General features: G+C 37.1%; 1 protein-coding gene across 1 annotated transcript in view; it reads right to left on the reverse strand.

The window, feature by feature from the left end:
• Positions 1-19141, reverse strand: part of LOC149537177 (uncharacterized) — a 241446-nt gene that overhangs the window by 160661 nt on the left and 61644 nt on the right. Inside the window, exon 3 of the mRNA XM_089807323.1 lies at positions 417-490. Coding sequence (XP_089663449.1) covers positions 417-490 — 74 coding nt within the window. The remainder of the gene's footprint in view (positions 1-416; positions 491-19141) is intronic.

Consider the following 19141-nt stretch of genomic DNA (forward strand, 5'->3'; position numbering starts at 1 on the left):
GCAACGATTCTTTCATTTATATGTAAGCCTGAAACAAATTTAATTATTTTTCATCAACTGATTTTGGACAGTACCAACTAAATCCTAACTGTCGACGAATATATAACTACCTACCTACAAACTAATAAGAGCGAGGCCATTACATATATAGTAATGAGGAGAAACTATCAATTTCAACTACATTGTTTATTTGCTACAAAAACCTTAGTTGCAGACTCAATTATAAATTTAACCAATTTGGAAAAACCAGAGACAAAAAAGAGCAATCTTGCGGCTAGCTTTTATTTATTTATACAGACAAGTCATTTGCAATTTTTCACTGCAGAAATGAGTGGTATTTGATACATATAAATTAATTAAGTTCAGAAACTGAGAAAGATGAGCATGACCAGTTAAAAAAAATTTAAGTATCTTACATTGATTTGAAGTCTCTCTCCTCTTGATGTGTCCACAATAAGCTCATTCTCGGTATTACCATGAAGGAACAAACCTGTAGCATAATCATCATTTGGAAACTCAATGCACTCCAAGCATTTAAAAGGCTTCCATCCAAAGTTAGTTTAACATAAATGCAGTGAAATTTCCAACGCAAATACAAAAGCCAGTGTATCTGCAAAAGTAATTATTTATGCAGGACTTCAGTGTCCAGCAGTTGAAAGCCAAATAAGCCCACTTCAAAATGAATTTCATTAAAAAGATAGTGATTTTCAACACAAGTATGATTTTACAAGGTTAATTATATGCAGGAATAAGAATTAAAAAAGCATGAATAAATATTTGTAAATAAAAACATCCATAAGGAACGGCTATTTACATAGCAAAGACAGAAATAATAGTGTGAGAAAGCACAACATAATCAGATTCCTAAACTGATTTTCAAACTAAAATATATTGCAAACTTAGCACAGATTTTTTCAGTGATTTGGGTATAACTAATACCAAAATAAGTTTACAATGAACTGCAAACACTTCATCAAGAAAAAGGTTGTATCCTTAGATCTAGGAGGTTATAACTTTATGATAAGGGTTCTATCCTACATATCACTTGATGAGCTTAAAGGGTTTTCTAATGAATGGTTCATAAGGCACAACACTTGGTGAAGGTTTTGCAAATGGGGTTGCAAGCAGAGTGGGTTTAACTATGGAGGAAAATCCATAGTTAAGCGCGCTCAAGCTGGAGTAGTACTGGGATGGGTGACCTCTCGGGAAGTCCCAGTGCTTCACCTCAGTGAGCATCCCCTAGATCCAGTGAGTGCTAAGTGTTCCATTTATTCTCATGAGAGATGGCTTCATGTGTGAATCGCTACTTATGAAACATGAGTCAATGAGTTTGACTCAAAAACTACACAATTAAATCCTGATTCCTGACAGCAATATCACAATTTGACTTGCTATGGAAATATCTCCTACTTATCACTTTATGATATGGATCTGGCAAATAACAAACACAAACCACTCAACTATGTCTTCTTCCTTGTAATACTTGAGAGTTTAAAATTTTCCCATTTCAAAGATCAAGGCTATAGTTTTGGGTGAGTCTTCACTACTTTATGATTGTCTAGGATTATTGAATCTAGGACATGACATTGTATTACTCTAACTGAATATTTAGAACTTTGTTGAAGATTATATAATTCTATTGCTAAGATTTTTGGAATCACTTTCATCTTTTCACACTGACTGTTTGCCAAAATAGACACCATTGTATAAAGGCTTCCAAAATGTCATGTTATGAATAAATAGTGAAAAACAATTATAGCAACATAACATGGATGCCCACAATTGAAATGCTTTCCTAGCTTTATATATACGCCTCAAAAGAAAAACTCGACCCAAACCCAAAATGGCACCAAGGCCCGATTTTAAATTACACATGTTACATCACAGGTTGGCCTCACAGGCCTTACACACTTCTTTGTTAGAGGTTCACAATTTCTCCTCCGTCCTAACATGGCACTAATTAAGTTGTATCTTTAACCTCCAGTCATCATGGCATCACTCAGCCCATGCCATCCTTTCAATTTGGCATGCAGTGAGTTGTAATTGTGAATCCCACTCTCTAATGGCTCTTTGAAACACATAAATTGCAACATGAAATTCAATCTCTGATGGCTCTCTGGCACAAAAAAGTCTACAACCATAAACCTTGATCTCTAATGACTCTCTAGTATGCATTGTGCTACAACCTTCAACCCCTATCTCTAACTGCTGTATGGTACACACTGACACAGTGATGGAGCCCTATTTTTGGCAAAAATCAGGTTTCCATTTAAGCAACATTTCTAATTTTTCAATGATGATTTAAGTATACAGCCTCGTGACAGTATACATTGTGGATCATACTTAGATCAAAGTGACATATTATGTTGATATGCATGAATCAGGAAGCATGTAGAATGCATCTTGAGCAAGTAGTGATGGGTGGAGAAAATGACCATCACAATGAAAACACATGGAGATGTATGCACAATTCAAAAGTTAGGTGGTGTTGGTGTTACTCAGAGTGAGACTATGCGATGTTTTCATGCTGCTTCTATAAAAGCAACTTGTTGTCCTGCATTTTGTCACGACAACATATTGGTAACAGCGCAAAACTTTTTCAAGCTAGTTTCGCGTATCTCTAAGTTTGAATTTGATATTCAATTGTTTAATGTTGATCGATCGATCAACTTCAATTTGTATATCAAATTGTTTTACTGAAGGCTTTCATTAAGTCTTTTTCGTTTTGCTTTCTGTCGAGCCTTTGCTTGATTTTTGAGGCCTTCATCATTCTTTTCTTTGCTTGTGAGTTTGTGTTTGTTGATTTTTAGTCCTTTGGTCTTGCTCAAGTCATGGCTTTCTGTTTCTCTTTCGATTTGGTCCAACCTAAAGCGTAATTGGAGTTGTCAGTCAAGAGTTATGGTCATTTTAGTGCCTCAAAAGTGGACCTTTTTGATGCAACAGCACGAATTAAAAATATCATGCTATATTTTTTATTTGACATTCACTTTTTGAAAAATATAACTTAAATTCACTTTATGTTATGTTTTTAAGTTACTTTATCGTTTAAATTTTCACTTCAAAATAACTATAATGCACTTTATGTTATAATTTTAAGTTGAGTTACTTTTTGATTTTTCACTTAAAGTGACTATATAAACTATATAATTTCAGTTTAATTTTTGATATTTAAATCAAATGCTCATTTAAATGTTACTTTTTGAATGATATTTATGTATTATATTTTTAATATGATATATAAATATGGTTTACGTCCCATTAAAGTAACATTTTAATGAAATTAAATTGATATATGTTTATTTAATGACCTTAAGTTATCAAAAGTGGACATTTTATATGCTATTACATGTAAAATCCATCAAAAGTGGACATTTTACATGTCACTGCATATAAAGTTCAACTTAAAAGCATAAGACTATCAAAAGTGGACCTTTTTGGTGTTATTACACCAAAAATGTGAGCTTTCACTTGAAATGTGTTATTGCATCAAAAACATGAAATTTTAACTTCAAATATGTAATCCTCCCTAAAAGGCCTGATTTTAACCAACTGCACATTTTAAAATGTGTCATGCCTCCCAAAAGGTGTGATTTGCCTTATGCGGAGTTTCTAAAATATGCATTCCATCTTAAAAAGTCTGATTTTAACCTTGTGCATATTTTAAAACATGTTATGCCTCCTAAAAAGTCCGATTTTGGAAGAACACATGTTATGGGCCTCCAAGAACCCGATTTTGGAGATTGTGAGAGATTTACTTGATGGTTTTGCATGAGATCTTCTCCAATAGGGTCGTTTTTGCTTGGCAATGGATTTTCTAACACCAATAATGGATTCATCTTGCAAAAAGATGTTTTTCTAAGCTCTATCCTAGGGCACATTTTTGGTGATAACTCCAAATAAATCCATTTTTGGCCCATGTTTTTGCTCAAGAAGGAATTAAATTTGGCATATTTTGGAGATTGCATTGCATTTTGGTACTTGTTTTGGAGTTTAATGATTAAAACATTTTGATCATGTTCCTTGAAGAAAAATGTTTTTTATCAAAAATGTCCCATATGCATGCAACCCAAAAATGTTGGGATTTAGAGCAATGATAGGACACATTTTGGCATCTTTCACCTAAAATGCCTTGTTTGTTGCCTTCCCCCATTCGAATTTGCAAGGTTTGAAAGATTCAAAACAGTTTTGAAGACAATTACAACATTGGAGCATCTTTTTCCACCATTTTTAGCACTTAATCTTCATGTAAGTGGACTTATTCTTTCCTGCTATTTAATTTGTGTTTATCTTGCTGATTTTATGCACATTATTGCTTGATGATTGCCACTTTTTGAAATCAGTATCATTGAAAGTGCATTTTTCCTTTAAAAATGAAGAAATTATTCATTTTCATGTTTTTGGTTTTTCCCCAAACTCTAAATTCGAAATTGTGTTTGAAGTGCTTTGCATCTGACATGTTTGAGTCACTTTCCAAAGGTATATTTTTCTTTTAAGTTTTTGTGTTTTGTGTTTGCTTTCCATTTTTCTCCACTTTGGAAAAGTTACAAGTTCTTTCCCAAGAACTTGTTGTTGTTTTACTTCATGCGAAAGCATCATCACATTTCACTTCCATCTTCCATGTCACAACACTTCACATCTCATCCAACAAATGTGATTACATGTTTTCCATCTCATTCACCATTCGCACATGCATGTAATCTCATTTTTCACTTCCATATTCACTCATCTCACTTTCCACATTCACCCGCACGGCACGATTACATGAAAAGCCTTATTACGTGTAATTACATTTCAAAACCTCGATTTTGACTTAAAGTCACTTTTTGAAAAGTCAAAAAGATGTCATTTTCATCTTCCATGTACTTTGACTTCCCCTTTTCACCAAAGCTGACTATAAAGTTTATTGTCCCTTTTCCATTTTCCATTTCCATCTCCTTTGTCATTTGCACTTGCATGTATAGTGTGTCCTCCATCCGCATTTGCATCTAATCTCACTTTTCATCTCCTATTGCATCTTGCACTTACATGTAGTCTTTTTCATGCAATAATGCCTTGAAAACCCTAAGTGATGCTTGAAAATCAGCAATCTTCATTCACACGCATTTCCATGCATTCCACCTTCACACGTTTTCATTTCATTCCATCTTCCATTTTTCATCTTCATAACACTTCATTCTGCATTTCGTTCACTTTCCATCTTCATTCACTACATATGCATATGATTTCTTTTTGAGATCATTTCATCAGATCTACGAAGTCTCCAATCCATTTCCGAATCTTTGATGTTGATTGCAAATCAACTTGTATGGCAATTCCTTCTGATGATGTGTTTATGTTTTGGGATTTTTGCATTGTAGTGCAAGCACAAGAGATGCCCTCATCATCAGAATCCAAAGGCAAAATGAAATATCAATACAATAAAGAGTTGGCTCATGCAACTCCATCATCAGTTGCATATGTTCTTGATAATGTAATGGACACAATGATCAATCATGTGGACGTGGCTGATTTTTTGCAGAGAGTTGAAACTCCTTTTGGCCACAGGATGAAAGGCATCAAAAGAAGTCACATTCACTTGGTGTCTACATTTCCTATGGTAGCCATGGAACCTAATTTTGTTTTTCGGTGTGGAAGACTTTCTAGTCCAAAATCAAAGACTATCAAGGACGTTGATGGCAAGGTTGTCATTGGCCTTGATCCAGAAGTCATTGAACAGATCTTCAAGGTACCACATAAAGAAAAATGTGCAGATCTAACTAAGGAATCATCTTTGGCATGCTAGAAATGAAAAGAAAGGTGATTATCAAAAATATGTCAACCAATACTAGTTAGACAATAAAAAGAACAACTTCTCAAGACTACCAAAGACCGTTCATTGGTCTAACTTCAAACAAGAATACAAAGATCTCATCATCCTTCTCAGCAGAGTTTGTGGTCTCAAAGATTCTACTAATTTTGAACCATGGATGTACAAGTTCATCTTCCAAATCATGGAAAACAGAGAACACATATTTTGGATAGAGTTGAATAGCACTGCACTTTGCCAGTAGTTGCTCAACGTAAGAACTTCAGCACCTTTTTACATGAACTCCTACCTTGTCTACATTGTTGCTGCCATGGGATCTTTCTCTGATCTCTCAACCAAGGGAGATCGTCTTCAAATTCCAATTTCGGATTACTATGACCAAATCGCTCTGGCAAATAGTAAATTCCATTACAAAAGAGTCCAAGATGCTTTCTTTGGGCATTTCTGGTGCTTATTTGATAAACAGTTATCCGTCAAGAGGGTATCTGACGTAGCATGGGAAAAGGTGAATCAATATGGTTGTATTTTCATTCAGTTTCCAACTTTTACATACTTGAGAGTTGGGTATTTTAAAGGCAAACCGTATACCTTAACTAGGTATGCTACAGATCGAATCATCTTGATGGAGCTAGCTAGACAGCTCATGGACGTGCAGTGTGATCAGCATGTTATGCATAGGCCTAGTTTCAGCATTACTTCAACTAAACCCTTGACGATTGGTAACTATTCAATCAATTTTGTGCCCAAATAAAAGAACATGGAAGCAGAATTGCAGTTGATCACCTTGACGAAGTTTAAAGCCAGATTCAACTTTGATTACCGAGAGACGAATTCTCAAATGAAAAGAGCTTACACGCATGTTCATCACATCGAGAACATCTAGATTAATATGAGAACAAAGCTTCACATAATGAAGATGGACTACTGCAGATTAACCTTGCAACAGATAATCAATCTTAACATGTTGGAAATTTCTTCAGATTTCCAAGTTGAAGATCACAGCAACATCCTTGATCCGGAGTTTCATCAAGCCGGCTTCGATAAGAAGTACCCTTTTCCTAGTCAGTGGCAACAGAAGGAAGGTACATCTATCATGGATAGATTTCAATCTATTTTGGTAAACACTAACAAATGGCTGAAAAATAAAGGCTTTAAGAGAGTTAATCCTAAGATGGGCTTGGATTGTGGAAGCTTTGGCCCCCCTGGCAAGAAATCACAGCTGAAAATTACGGGGAAAGACGGTGCCTCATCTTCTTATGCTAAGGGTTCCCTCAAATTCAAATTAAAGGGTGGAAAAGGATCCAAGTCATCTCAGAGCTCTGAACCAGTTCAAGAATCAAAGGAAGAATCAGAGGAGAAACTAGAGAAAGAAGATACAGATGAAGAAGCGAAAGTCATGATCATATCTCCGCCAAAGCCTGCACAAACTAATTCATTCTCCACTATTTTTACTCCTATTCTAATCTGAAAAGTTAATACAATGGCCCTTCCTATTTCTTCTGTTGCTCCTCTCATCCCCACAAATGAACAATATGAGCATTTGGCAAATGTGTTTTTGAGGATTTTCCAACTCTTACAAGCGGTCAAGTTTCCCAACTTCATACATCTTTGACGAGTTTTGAGCTTTTCATGACGGAGTCCTCTCAGCATGCTCCTATGCCTTCAGCTATGCAGACTGAATCTTACTAAGTCACAACAGAAATACAATCTAGGTCAATGTCAATGGTCTCCACTGTACTTGCTTGTGCGGATGAAAGTTTCAGTTTGCCTGCATGGTTGAGTAGAATCACAACAAAGAGAAGAAAAGTGGTTGTACCTCCAAATAATCTCCTTGTCAAGAAGACCAAATCCAAATCTTTGAAAGGTAAGATTGTTTCAAGGATTTTGGTTGATTCAGATAAAACCAAATTTGTTGAAATTGTTGAGCCTTTGGTGGACAAACCTGTAGAAGAGTTTACTCGTTCTGATTACAACTTTACTAAGGTTGAAATCGGGAAACAATCACGTCTGAGTTGTTTACAAGATGCTCCATATGCATTGGCTAATGTATCAAAGAGCAATCATGAGCTATGGGAGAAGAAAAATCAACTTAAACAGGAGGTTTCTCGCTTGAACAAGTTTATTCGGCAACAATCTTCTCAAAGTGTTGTTGTTATATCTCAAGCATCCAAGGAAAGAAAGTTGATTGAAGCCGCCAAGTCTTGGATAGGAGAGATTATCTCTGAAGGAGTTCGAGCTATCACAGAGACGTTTGCAGTTCTTAGGCGTGTCAAAGAGATGAATGAAATGGATTGAAACTTGATCTATTCTTTGACTCAAGAAGCAGATAATTTGAAGGAAATCCTCAATGATTGGGATGAAATGGCAAGATTTGATCTAGCTACCTTGGTCTCATGTGACATTCTTCCGTCATGTGAAATGTTCTTCAGATTTCAAGGACTTATTGGCTACAAAGAGGAAACGTTGAGGAAGCTAACTACAAAGTTGCAAGCAGCCCTTGGAGATTGTCAAGCAGTTGAAACAAGTTTTACTTGTGATTTGGAACAAATGGGATGCCAGGTTATTGATGAGTCCGTTGATCTCATTGCAGTTGAAAGGGTAAGCTCGGAATATACAATCAGGATCAATGCTGATGTAGATTTTGAAGACTTTGGTTCGCACACAATGAACAAGTTTGTCTTGTATAAATCCTCGACAAAACACTTGTTAGATTCTCTGGCAACAATTTCCAAAGTTGTACAATCAGCATATGTAGATGTAGTGAGGATCGAAGCCATATCAAAAACCATGGAAATTGTTGATCTTCCCACAATGCGTGATATCATCATCAAATTCAAAGCACTGAGAAACAATCTTTAAGATTGTTGTTTTTTTAATTTATTTCTATTTGTAGGTCTAAGAGGATGCATTACATGAAATGATGTAATTACATGTAATGGGAGATTTCATGTAATGCGAGTTACATGTGTATGTAAAAGATGTAATGCAAGTTGCATGTGCAGTTGCATGTAACCCTATATTTTCTCTTCTAGTTAGACTAGGTCAAAGTTGGTTGAGTTGCTCCCACTTTTTCCTCCACCTTTTTCTCAACACCTGTGCCTATATAAAGTACTGCCCCCTCATTGTAAAAATCATCTTTATCTTTATGTAAGGGAGCTCTGGAGAAATTGTGCCAGCAGAACTTTGTTTGTTTAGCACGATTTTGAGAGAAAGTGAATACAAAGGATCATTTGAAACTTAACTTTGATTAAGTGAGACTGTTACTTGTATGAGTTATAAGCTTTGTCTATAATTCATCTAAGTTATCTTTGATTCATGTTATCTTGTATTCTTGGTAATTGTATCTTGTGAATTGAATATAAAAGAGTTAAGAAGCAATTGGAGTCGAAGCTTTCACTAAGAGCAATTGTGGAAATATATAGCTAGAAGCTTTGTTTGTAACTTATACTTCTCTCTTAATCCACAAAATAGTTAAGTTATTTTTACTTTTAAGAGTCTTTGTGCTCTAATTGTAAAAATTTTCCATATAGAAGTACGACTGGACTTAGAGCCAAACTAATACATCTTCAACTAGCCTTTGAGTTAATGAAGATTTATCGGTATCACTATTTCCAGCTCTTAATAGAAGTGTAGCTAGAGATTCACTCTGCCCATTACTCGCTCCACGAGTAAATTGATTCTTTCTTGAAAGATAAGAAGAAAGGATATTTATTAAAACCCATATTATAAAATCTTTCGACTTCTTGCTTACCTTGAGTTGATCCAAGGAACGGTGAGAAAGGGGAGCCTTCCCTTTAAGGTAGGAGAGACTCTATCTCACACATTATGGCTAGTTATCCTATTTTGTGACTGGATTTTTACCCAAAACTATCGGTTGCAAAATATCCACCCAACACAACTAACATAACAGATAAGCTAAAATGTGTTAAAGCACATTCAGTGGAGAGAGCCCAACAGAAGATCAGACGCCATCATCCTTAGGTTGCAGCTGCAACTAATGGAACTGAAATTAAAATGAGTAACGCTACTCTTGACACTACTCAAAAACAAGTTAATAATGCTATAGAAATGTTTTTTTTTTAATCTTATTGAATGAGAGCAATGGTATGGATAAAATTGATATGGAAGTGTAAGAGGGTGAAGTTGAGATGACGTAGCTTTAGAAGTTTGTAACATTGACAAAAAGAAACAGCAGGTCTTTTCAGTTCATGGTCCTTCAAAATTGGATTCTTATTCAAAGGGAATTTCAGCACCTTTTCAATGGAGCTTATGCAGTCTTCTCTCAGTCAGTGATGAATTATTAGATGCAGTACAAGGAATTAGTTTGCAGAAGTCAAGCAAATCCAATATTGAACTAAGACATACAAGTCGGAAGTTGGAACCATAGTGAGTAGAAGAGTGAATATTAATACAGATGATGTCAGCGGTAATACAGAACCCCAAATCGAAGACACAACAGCAAGATGCATAAATATTCAGATAGCAATAAGAAGTTAATGTGTAAGCCCAATAAAAAAAAGCCTTTGATATCTTCGAATCCATCAGACAGTGGTAAGAATAAATTTGATTATGCAGCCATGAAGGAAAGATACATAGGGGCAATCAAATAACTATGAAATAACAAAGTTACGTATCCTAGTAAGAAGCAATATATATTTAAAGGGATTTGTATATGCCACCAAGAATTTGGAGCCACTCCTAAAGATGCCATCAAAGATCTAGAAGACTAGTCTGTAGCATCAGAACAAAAATTGAAGGGAGAACCAGTCAATATCGGGAGTCATCATTTGTTCCAGATATGGGAAGGATCGGAGGTGCACCATGAGGTTATTTGCAGTTTTTGGCGCCTCTAAATCTACTTTCTTCACAGTTGTGATACCTTCAAAGTGCAGCTATAAAAGCATTTCACAAGACTAGCCAGAATGTGCACTCTTGTTGGATTGTATCATCCTTCATGCTGCACCTATCTCAATATCTCTTGACTACAACCCATCAAGTCTCAATATCTCTTGACTACAACCCATCAAGTCTCCTAATGTCAGTACTCTACTATCTCAAAGCAATATATTAGTAAAAGAAAGTGCATCATAACCATATAAATCCCCTATAAGGTGTCATCCTAGTTGACATATAGTGTGAGGCAGCATTTGCCCAGGTGCAACCACTTGATCCATGCCCTCTGTTGCTCTAAAACATAGATCCTCAATGTAATATGCCACCCTATCTATGCTGTGTTTTTTGTTTTGGAATGTGTTTTGATTGTTTTTTGCAATAGTTTCAAATGACAAATATAGTGCAGATAAATACAAAATATTGCAGCACTTTCAATGCATGAAAGACAGATAATATTCAGAAATTACACAGCTGAAAATTTAAGATTTTAATTCTGATCCATAAATACAATTTCTTTCAAAAAAATATATAATGTCCCTCCCTCTCAAATTAAACTAACCATCAAGATTCTTTCTAATGAATCTTTGGTATCCAATTGTTGATAATGACCCTTGTCTGATTAACTGCAAGCTTTCTATAGTGACAAATTATATTTTAAACATTAAACAAAATCTTTAATAGGTGAAGGGAGTTGCAAGTTACTTTTTTAGCATTTTTCAAATAGGATGTTAATTACAAAAAAAACTCTCCGTACAGTGCAAAAATTAGTAAGAATTTGAGGGCTTGGAAAGTGAGACTGATATTGTTGCAGCTGATCACATTGGCATTGGCACTGCTTGTGAATCAACTGAAATGTCTTTGATGAAGAAGAAGAAGATGAAGATGAAGATTTAGATAATACATTAAATGATCGAAAATTTGAAACTATAAACTTCCAATTGTTGAAAGTCAGAAAATGATACTTGGAACTCAATATTATCATTTTAATAATTATCTGTCGGCAGGAAGGACCAAGGGAACAACTAGATGTTGAAGGGTTAAGGATGGGGCAAGAAGGAGTCTGATATTGACATAAAGAGGCGGTGGAGAGGAAATTGGTTGAACCAAAGGAGACAAAGATTGGGACGCAACAGGGGTAGATGCATATGTATTGCCAATATTAACCTGATTAAAGAGAGGCTCAGGGGGTGCTGAAACTGACCGGGTTCTAGAAATTGAAACCGCAGGGATTTTGCCATCCTTGAGCTCCTCCATGCTATTATCAGATTCAAAGCACAAGCCTCCATTGTCTAAGAACTTAATGACAGGGCTTGGTTAAATTGATTTAAGATTATGAAACTTTGGTTTACGGTTCTCATAGAAAGCTTTTGTAATCTTTTGATCTACGAAGGAGATTTTAGAATTAATAGGGCTCTCATAGATAGATGGGAAAAGATTGTAGAGTGAATTATTAGTAATCAATTTAATGGGTTTCAAAGTTCTTCCCTTTGGAAGTTCTACCACAATAAGTGCATCACTTGTAAGAGGGAAATCAGTTGTAAGGCCTTCAAATCTGCCCAATATATTGCCAATCTGGGGAAAGAATCTGGTAGTGAAGAAGCTTGGCTGGAATATTAGGGATTCTGATCCATCTATAGATAGGAGAAAGGGGCTTTAGAAGGGTCAAAATTGAATTTCCAAGCAAAACCTTTACAAAATATAGTGGGACCATAAAGAAATTGATTTCTAAGCTGTTGTGACCAGCACTCCACAAAAAAAAAATTATTAAGGATTTAGAGATACTTACCTGCTTACCATAGGTTGATTTAAACCAGATTGCAATATCAAAATCTGAGATGTGGTCGGCACCCTAAAATGCATAAAGTCCATTTGCCTTACATCGTTCCCATAGCATGTCTGAACAATTATTGCTTGAAATACTGTATTCATATTCTTGCTCAGCATTGGTTCAAATCCATGTATCAAGGAAGCCATCTTCTTTGACGAAGTGATTGATCTTATTTAAAAGCCCTAGTTTTTCTGCATTCACGCCTGTTGCAGATTTGGGAGCAATTCTTACTTTGTCGATCACCAGGGTTCTCTGTGGAGAAACTATGAGAGTGTCATTGCCCCTTTTATTTTCTGCCTTCCTTTTGCTTGGCTCTTTAAATTGTTCTGTTCAAAGATTTCTCTTATGAGCATACCGTTGGTTGCTACCACACAACAATATATCCAATTGGAAAAACTGCGATCGATGAGGACATATTTGGTGCTAAGAAAATGCAACTTGGAAGAATAGGATTCAGGACCTTTCTGAGGCTTTGTTCAGTACCGGTTTGAATTGCTAGCAATGTTTCGGAGATTTTTACCAAAATACAGAGCGCAATCTGGTTTAGGGCCTTTATTATTTGTTTGGCACAAGTCTGCATTAAGGACATCAAACGTGTTTAAGACCTTGATTGAGTAAATGGTCTAGTCATAATAGTTCTTCCCTGCGTTACTGACAAAGTATGATTGGTCCTTGGCATTAACCTACTTTTTCGAGTTGCAAACCATTTTCATCTTTTTACATGTCAAATATTTAATATAGATAGAAACTTGGTCTAAAAGACATCGGAAAGGCCTGAAAGACATCGGAAAAGTACGATGGGCTCTGCAACTAGCCGCGTGTTTGAATGATGTCAATATCGGTTTGTGCTTGGTTTGTGATCTGTGCGTCATGTGGTGTTACCTGTTTCAAGTGTACTGTTTGTTTGGTTTTCATTTTAATTCTATGTGCTTTTGTTCGTCCTTTGGCCTGGGTGTTATTGTTTCGTCATTTCATGCCCTTGTTGTGTTGTGTGGATTTTGCCCTCGGCCTGGTTCCCTCGTGCCATCGGATAGCCAAATCATGGCGAAGGAGAAGATACCAACTTGCAAGATGACATGGGTAGAGGTACGGCTGAGAAAGACGTTAATAAACCTGCAGTCGGGAATGAGGGAGAAGGTGAAGGAAAATTGTCTTATAAGCAGGTGGTGGCCCAAAGTTCCCTGACTTTTTCGACAGCTGCGGTGTTTAAGGTTGTTATTCAAAATCAAAATCAATATGTGGAACCAGAGTAGCGTGGAGGAGGAGGAAGACGAGCCGCAACCAATGGAGGTGGATTCCAGGACAGTATCGGTGCCGCCACTGGTGGAAGTGGAGGAGAGAATGGTAAGCACTCTTCTCTCGGTCCCAAGGTTCTTTCTCTTTTCCCCAACAAGGACATGGTGTCTGCTATTTTGAATGAAAAGTCTAGGCTTAAAAGTATTGTTATTTTCTTCATATGTTTGGATAAATTTTGATGATTGGTTCGCAGCAGCGTCGGGTAAGAAAATTGGTATCTTTGTGACATATTGTAGAATGATTCAAAAGGGTTTATTTGTAATTTTTCTTAAAAATCACAGTATACAAGAGAGAGTTTTGGAAAAACGGTTTTGAAATGTTGGAAGGACAATGTTCAGGGTCTACCCGTGGTCTGCAATAGGTGATTTTGAAAAGGTGGTTGCTAGGGCTCCCCCGAATTGGGTGGAAATCAAAAACCTGAATGTGGAATTTTGGCCATTTATCCCGCAAATTTTGAAGCCGTTAGGCTCTGTCTTACAAGTTGAGCATTCTAGGGTTACTTTGCCTCACCTCAATGCTAGAGTTTTGTTGGCTCTAGCTCTGGAAGTGGATTTCCCTCATAATATTTCTTTAGAATTTGAAGGAGATAAATTTGTTGGGAGATTGCCATTTTGGGAAATTTGAATGCTTGTTTTCACTGTAGACTTAACACGGATACTAAAAAAGATTGCCCAACTCTTCAGCCCTCTCACAAAGAAAAATTCAATGTAGTCAAAAATCAGGAGTCCTCTAGTTTACCAGCCTTGGATAAAATTAGTGCTAGCAAAGTTTCTAAGGAGAAGGTGGGTAATGAATGTCATCCTAAGGAGATAGATAGAATGTGGTCGGGGGAACCCGAACCCATGCCAGGTGTTCAACCTCCTGTTGATAATTCTATCGACATTCCTTTGGACAATAGTTTCTTGTCTCTGTCAAACCCCCTTTTTGAAGAAGAGTTTGATGTGGTACCAGCTAAGGCTGGAGATCCTGAGACTACTTTGGTGCCCGTAGCTTCCCCCCTGTCAAGAGGTCCGTCTAGAATCCCCAAGGAGGTCATTAATGTTCGGCCTGCTCTCAATGCTCAGCAATTAGCCCTCATTTCCATTAAAGAGAAGGCAAGTAAGGTTCAACAAGGGAATAAGGAGGTGTTTTTGTTGCCTTCAGCTCATACTTCCTCATCTGGTTCTTTAGCCTTGGATGGATCTTCTTCGGAGGGTCAATTTACAGAGGTTGTTAGGAAGAAGAGGGAGACTGTAGAAAGAAGCTCCGGTCCTTTAGGGGATAGAGGGAGGAGGAATCTTCCAGATTGCTTTAATAAGCAATGCAATAGTTCTAAAACCCCCCCAAATTATAATGATGATACATATACATAGCTAGAATGTTCAGGGGCTAGAAATACCAGATAGGAAGTACTTGGTAAGAAGTTGGTGTAATAAGTTAAAGGATAAGGATTTTATTTGTTTACAGGAGATTAAGGTGGTGGAGTTTCAAGCATATTCTGTATTGAAGTTTCTTTGGGATAACTCTGTAGATTTCCATTCAAATCATGAAAGAGGAAAGGGTGGAGTGGCTATTCTTATTAACTCTAAATGGGAGAATTCAATTGTGAGCCATGGATGTTCAGAGTGTCAGAGGGCAATTTGGGTTACTGTTAAGCAAGGAGATAGTGTTTTTGGTATTTGTAATGTGTATGCTTCTAATGATTATAGAGAAAAAGCAGAGCTATGGGAGTGGTGTTGTGGTTACTTGCCAAAAATTCCGTGGGTTGTTGTGGGGGATTTCAACATGGTGGAGCTGAGAATGGATAAAACTGGTGGGCTGGCACATTGTTGGAAAGGTAATGAAATGTATTTTTGGTATAAATTCAAAAGGAAATTTAATTTGGTGGACCCTATGGAGAATATGTATTGGAAGTTTCAAGATATTTGATTCACCTGGTGTAATAATCAGTCAGGTAAGCAAAGGGTTTGTAGATTGGATAGAGTGTATGGGGATGGTGCTTCTATTGCCTTCCTACAGCAAAATAATCAAGCTCCAGTGCAAGTGGTTCCAGCTTCCCTCTTTCACCATTCTCCTATTCATACTTGTTGTAGGATTGAGGATCCTAGAAGTGGTTATGTCCCAAAGAGGATTCATAATGCTTTCAAGCTTAACTCCTCGATTCTTGAGGAAACTGAGAATGTTGAAGCTATAGTTATGGTCTCAGAGATTCTTAGGATTAGTAACCCTTCACTGGGGCCTATTGATCTCTGGAACTTGAAGGTGGAGACTTGGAAAAATCTTCTCCAGGTCATTGGTAGAAGTTAGCTATGGACAGGAGTCAACAAGAATCCTTCTAGCAGAACAAGCTGATAGGGACAGAAAAGGATTTGCAAAGGCTAGGGCTGAATGAAGAGTTGGAGATGCAATTAGTTAACATTAAACATCAGTTGAGTTGTATACAAAGGTACAAGATTCAAGGGCAGAGGATTAGAGCTAGGATGAACTGGATTAATGAAGGGGATAAAGGGTCGGGGTACCTTTCTAACATTATTAAAGCCAAACACAAAAGAGAGAGGATTGGTTATATCCTTGTTAGGGAGAGGATTTCAAGTAACCCAGATTAGATACAGAAGACTTTTTTCAGTTTTTATAAGAACTTATTCTCTTCAAAATTGCCTTCAGAAAGCAGAGTGGTGATGGGTGACTGCTTTAAGCTCATTCCTTCCAAGATATCTGAGGAAGAGCAGTTGAACATAAGTAAGGATATTTCGGTGGGGGAAATTGAAGTTGTTATTGACTCCCTTCCTAATGGGAAGTCTCCTAGTTTGGATGGCTTCCTACAGAGTTCTATAAGAAGAATAAGAGTTGGATCTGTTCTGAGCTGTTGGAGGTGTATAAAGAAGCTTATAAGAAGGGCTCATTAGGGGACACCATAAATAAAGGAGTAATTAAGTTATTGCCTAAAGAGGGGGTTAAGTCTTTGGTCAAGAATTGGAGACCTATTACTCTATTAAACTTGTTGTATAAAATTCTTGCTAAAACATTAGTGAGAAGGATTGTTGGGTTACTCAATAAGTTTGTTTCACAAACACAAACAAGTTTTATCCAAGGGAGGTATATTCTAGAGAATCTTATCACTAGTTGGGAGACTCTGAATTGGGCTAAAAATGATGGGCAAAATGTTGCTATGATCCTACTCGATTTTGAGAAAGCATATCATAGGATTGAGTGGGAATTTGTTATTGGTATGCTGAAAGCATTTGGTTTCCCAAAAACATATTGCAATTGGGTGAAAGTTTTATTCAAGGATGCCAGTACTATCATTGATGTAAATGGATGCATGTCGGAACCAATTGTTCTAGAAAGATCGATTAGGCAAGGTTGCCCGATTGCCCCTTTGTTGTTTGTCATCGCAGTGGATGCACTCTATTACATTCTAAGGGCAAAGGAGTTGGGGTCACCCATAAGAGGTATTTCATTGCCCAATGGTGAGGATTTTCTTAATACACAGTTTGCAGATGATACTTCGTTGTTCTTAGGACTTTCAGAGGTAAATTTTGAGAATGCTTGTAAAAGGTTGATTTCTTTTGTATGGCCTCAAGATCTAAGATTTCTCCTTTCAAGTCTAAGGTATTGGGTTGGTCTATTGATCCTCCGAGCTGGCTGGTCAGTAAGGGTTGGCACTGGTATGGCCCTAACCAGATTGTTAGATACTTCTTATACCTTTTTCAGTGGAGCCAAATCTCAATAAGATGTGGGAATGGGTATATGAAAAAATCAATAAGAAGCACTTGAAATGGCAATCCCATTCCCTGTCATTTGCTAGTAGGTTGCAAGTTGTTCAAAAAGTTCTATCCTCGCATCATATCTTTTATGCTTCAGCTTGGCTGTTTTTGAACTCTCATGTGAATATGTTGGAAAGGATTCTTAGAGACTTTCTGTGGTCAGATGGGAAAGGGAATAAGAAGAGGCACTGTGTTAAGTGGGAATAGTGTTGTCATGTAAGAAGTCAGGGAGGGTTGGGTTTGAAGGATCTTAAAGCCCAAGGAATGGCTTTAGCATCCAAATGGGTGTTAAAGGCCCTATGGGGTAATGAGCCATGGAAAGTACTGATTAGAAATAATCTGTTGAAATCAGTCATCAGGAAAGGTAAGAATTGGAAGGATGTCCCATTGATTGATATTGTGTTAGGAGAGTTCAAAATGAGATTGTTTGGGTCAAAAAATTTCCAGACCTTTTGGAAGGCTTGGATTCAGGGGAGGAAGTAAGTTCAGGAAAGAGAAGCAGCAGGAGGACCTCCTTATTTCCTTGTGGTGGATAGATCTATTTGGTGGGGGCTCTCGCATAACAATAAACCCTTGGCCCTTACTCCGAGCTGTTCAGCCAAAACTTGGAACCTGAAGGGGATTTCATCGATGCAGGATATCTTGATAGGAGGGAGGTTAGGGGAGTGGGAGGAGCTTAGAGGCAAATTTAATATTGCTGAGTCTCAGAAAAGGACTTACACGATGATTAAGAAAGCAGTCAAGTCTAATAGGCCCTGTGATATTATTGATACAAAGGTTTTTCTGGATAAAGCTAAATGGGTGGATGGGCATCTGTTGAAAGAGACCACCTCTAAAGGGCTGTATATGTGTTTGAAGGATGATTCCTCTCTCATTGCTAGAGTGATCAAGTGTTGGGGGCATATTAATCCATTCTCTGATTGGTCCTTCTTTTTTGATTTTTTCTGGAAAGGTAAAGCTGAGCCAAAAAAAAATTGTTTTAAATGGCTGTTATTGTTAAAGAAGTTAGCTGTCGGTCAGGTCCTTTCTTCTTGTGGTCGTTCACCTGTGTCTTGTAGTTTGTGTAAGGCGACTAAGTCTTTTGAGCACTTGTTTTTTGAACGTGTTTATGCTCGTAAGCTGTGGTCCATTTTCCTTAATTCTCCTTGTCTTTGGAATTGTGATGATAGTATTACTTGAGTGAGATTCTTGCTGGTTATGTTGAGAAATTTGATTCTAAACTTAATGCTTTTTGGTTTGCTATGTCAACTGAAATTCTATGGACTCTTTGGAAGGACAGGAATAAAGAAATCTTTCAGGAGGAGAGAAGGGTGCTTACTGAGTTTAATTTTGAACTCACCCATTTTCACATTATGTCTCAGGTGGCGTTGGTGTTACATATCTCTAGGAGTGATTTTATGATCCTTATGCGAGAAGGCAGCTTGCTGATCAATAAGGACAGCGTGCATGCAGCAAATTATATTGCTGAATACCAAAGCTTGTTAGCCCCTTCAGAGGCAGCTGAACTGAATAATGCTAATAATGTAATTCAAGGAAGCAACCCAGACAGACAAGAGGAGGCATTTGCTGATG

The sequence above is a fragment of the Cupressus sempervirens genome, chromosome 10 (assembly GCF_028749045.1).
Source record: "Cupressus sempervirens isolate cs-2001-9-10 chromosome 10, ASM2874904v1, whole genome shotgun sequence".
Lineage (NCBI taxonomy): Eukaryota > Viridiplantae > Streptophyta > Pinopsida > Cupressales > Cupressaceae > Cupressus > Cupressus sempervirens.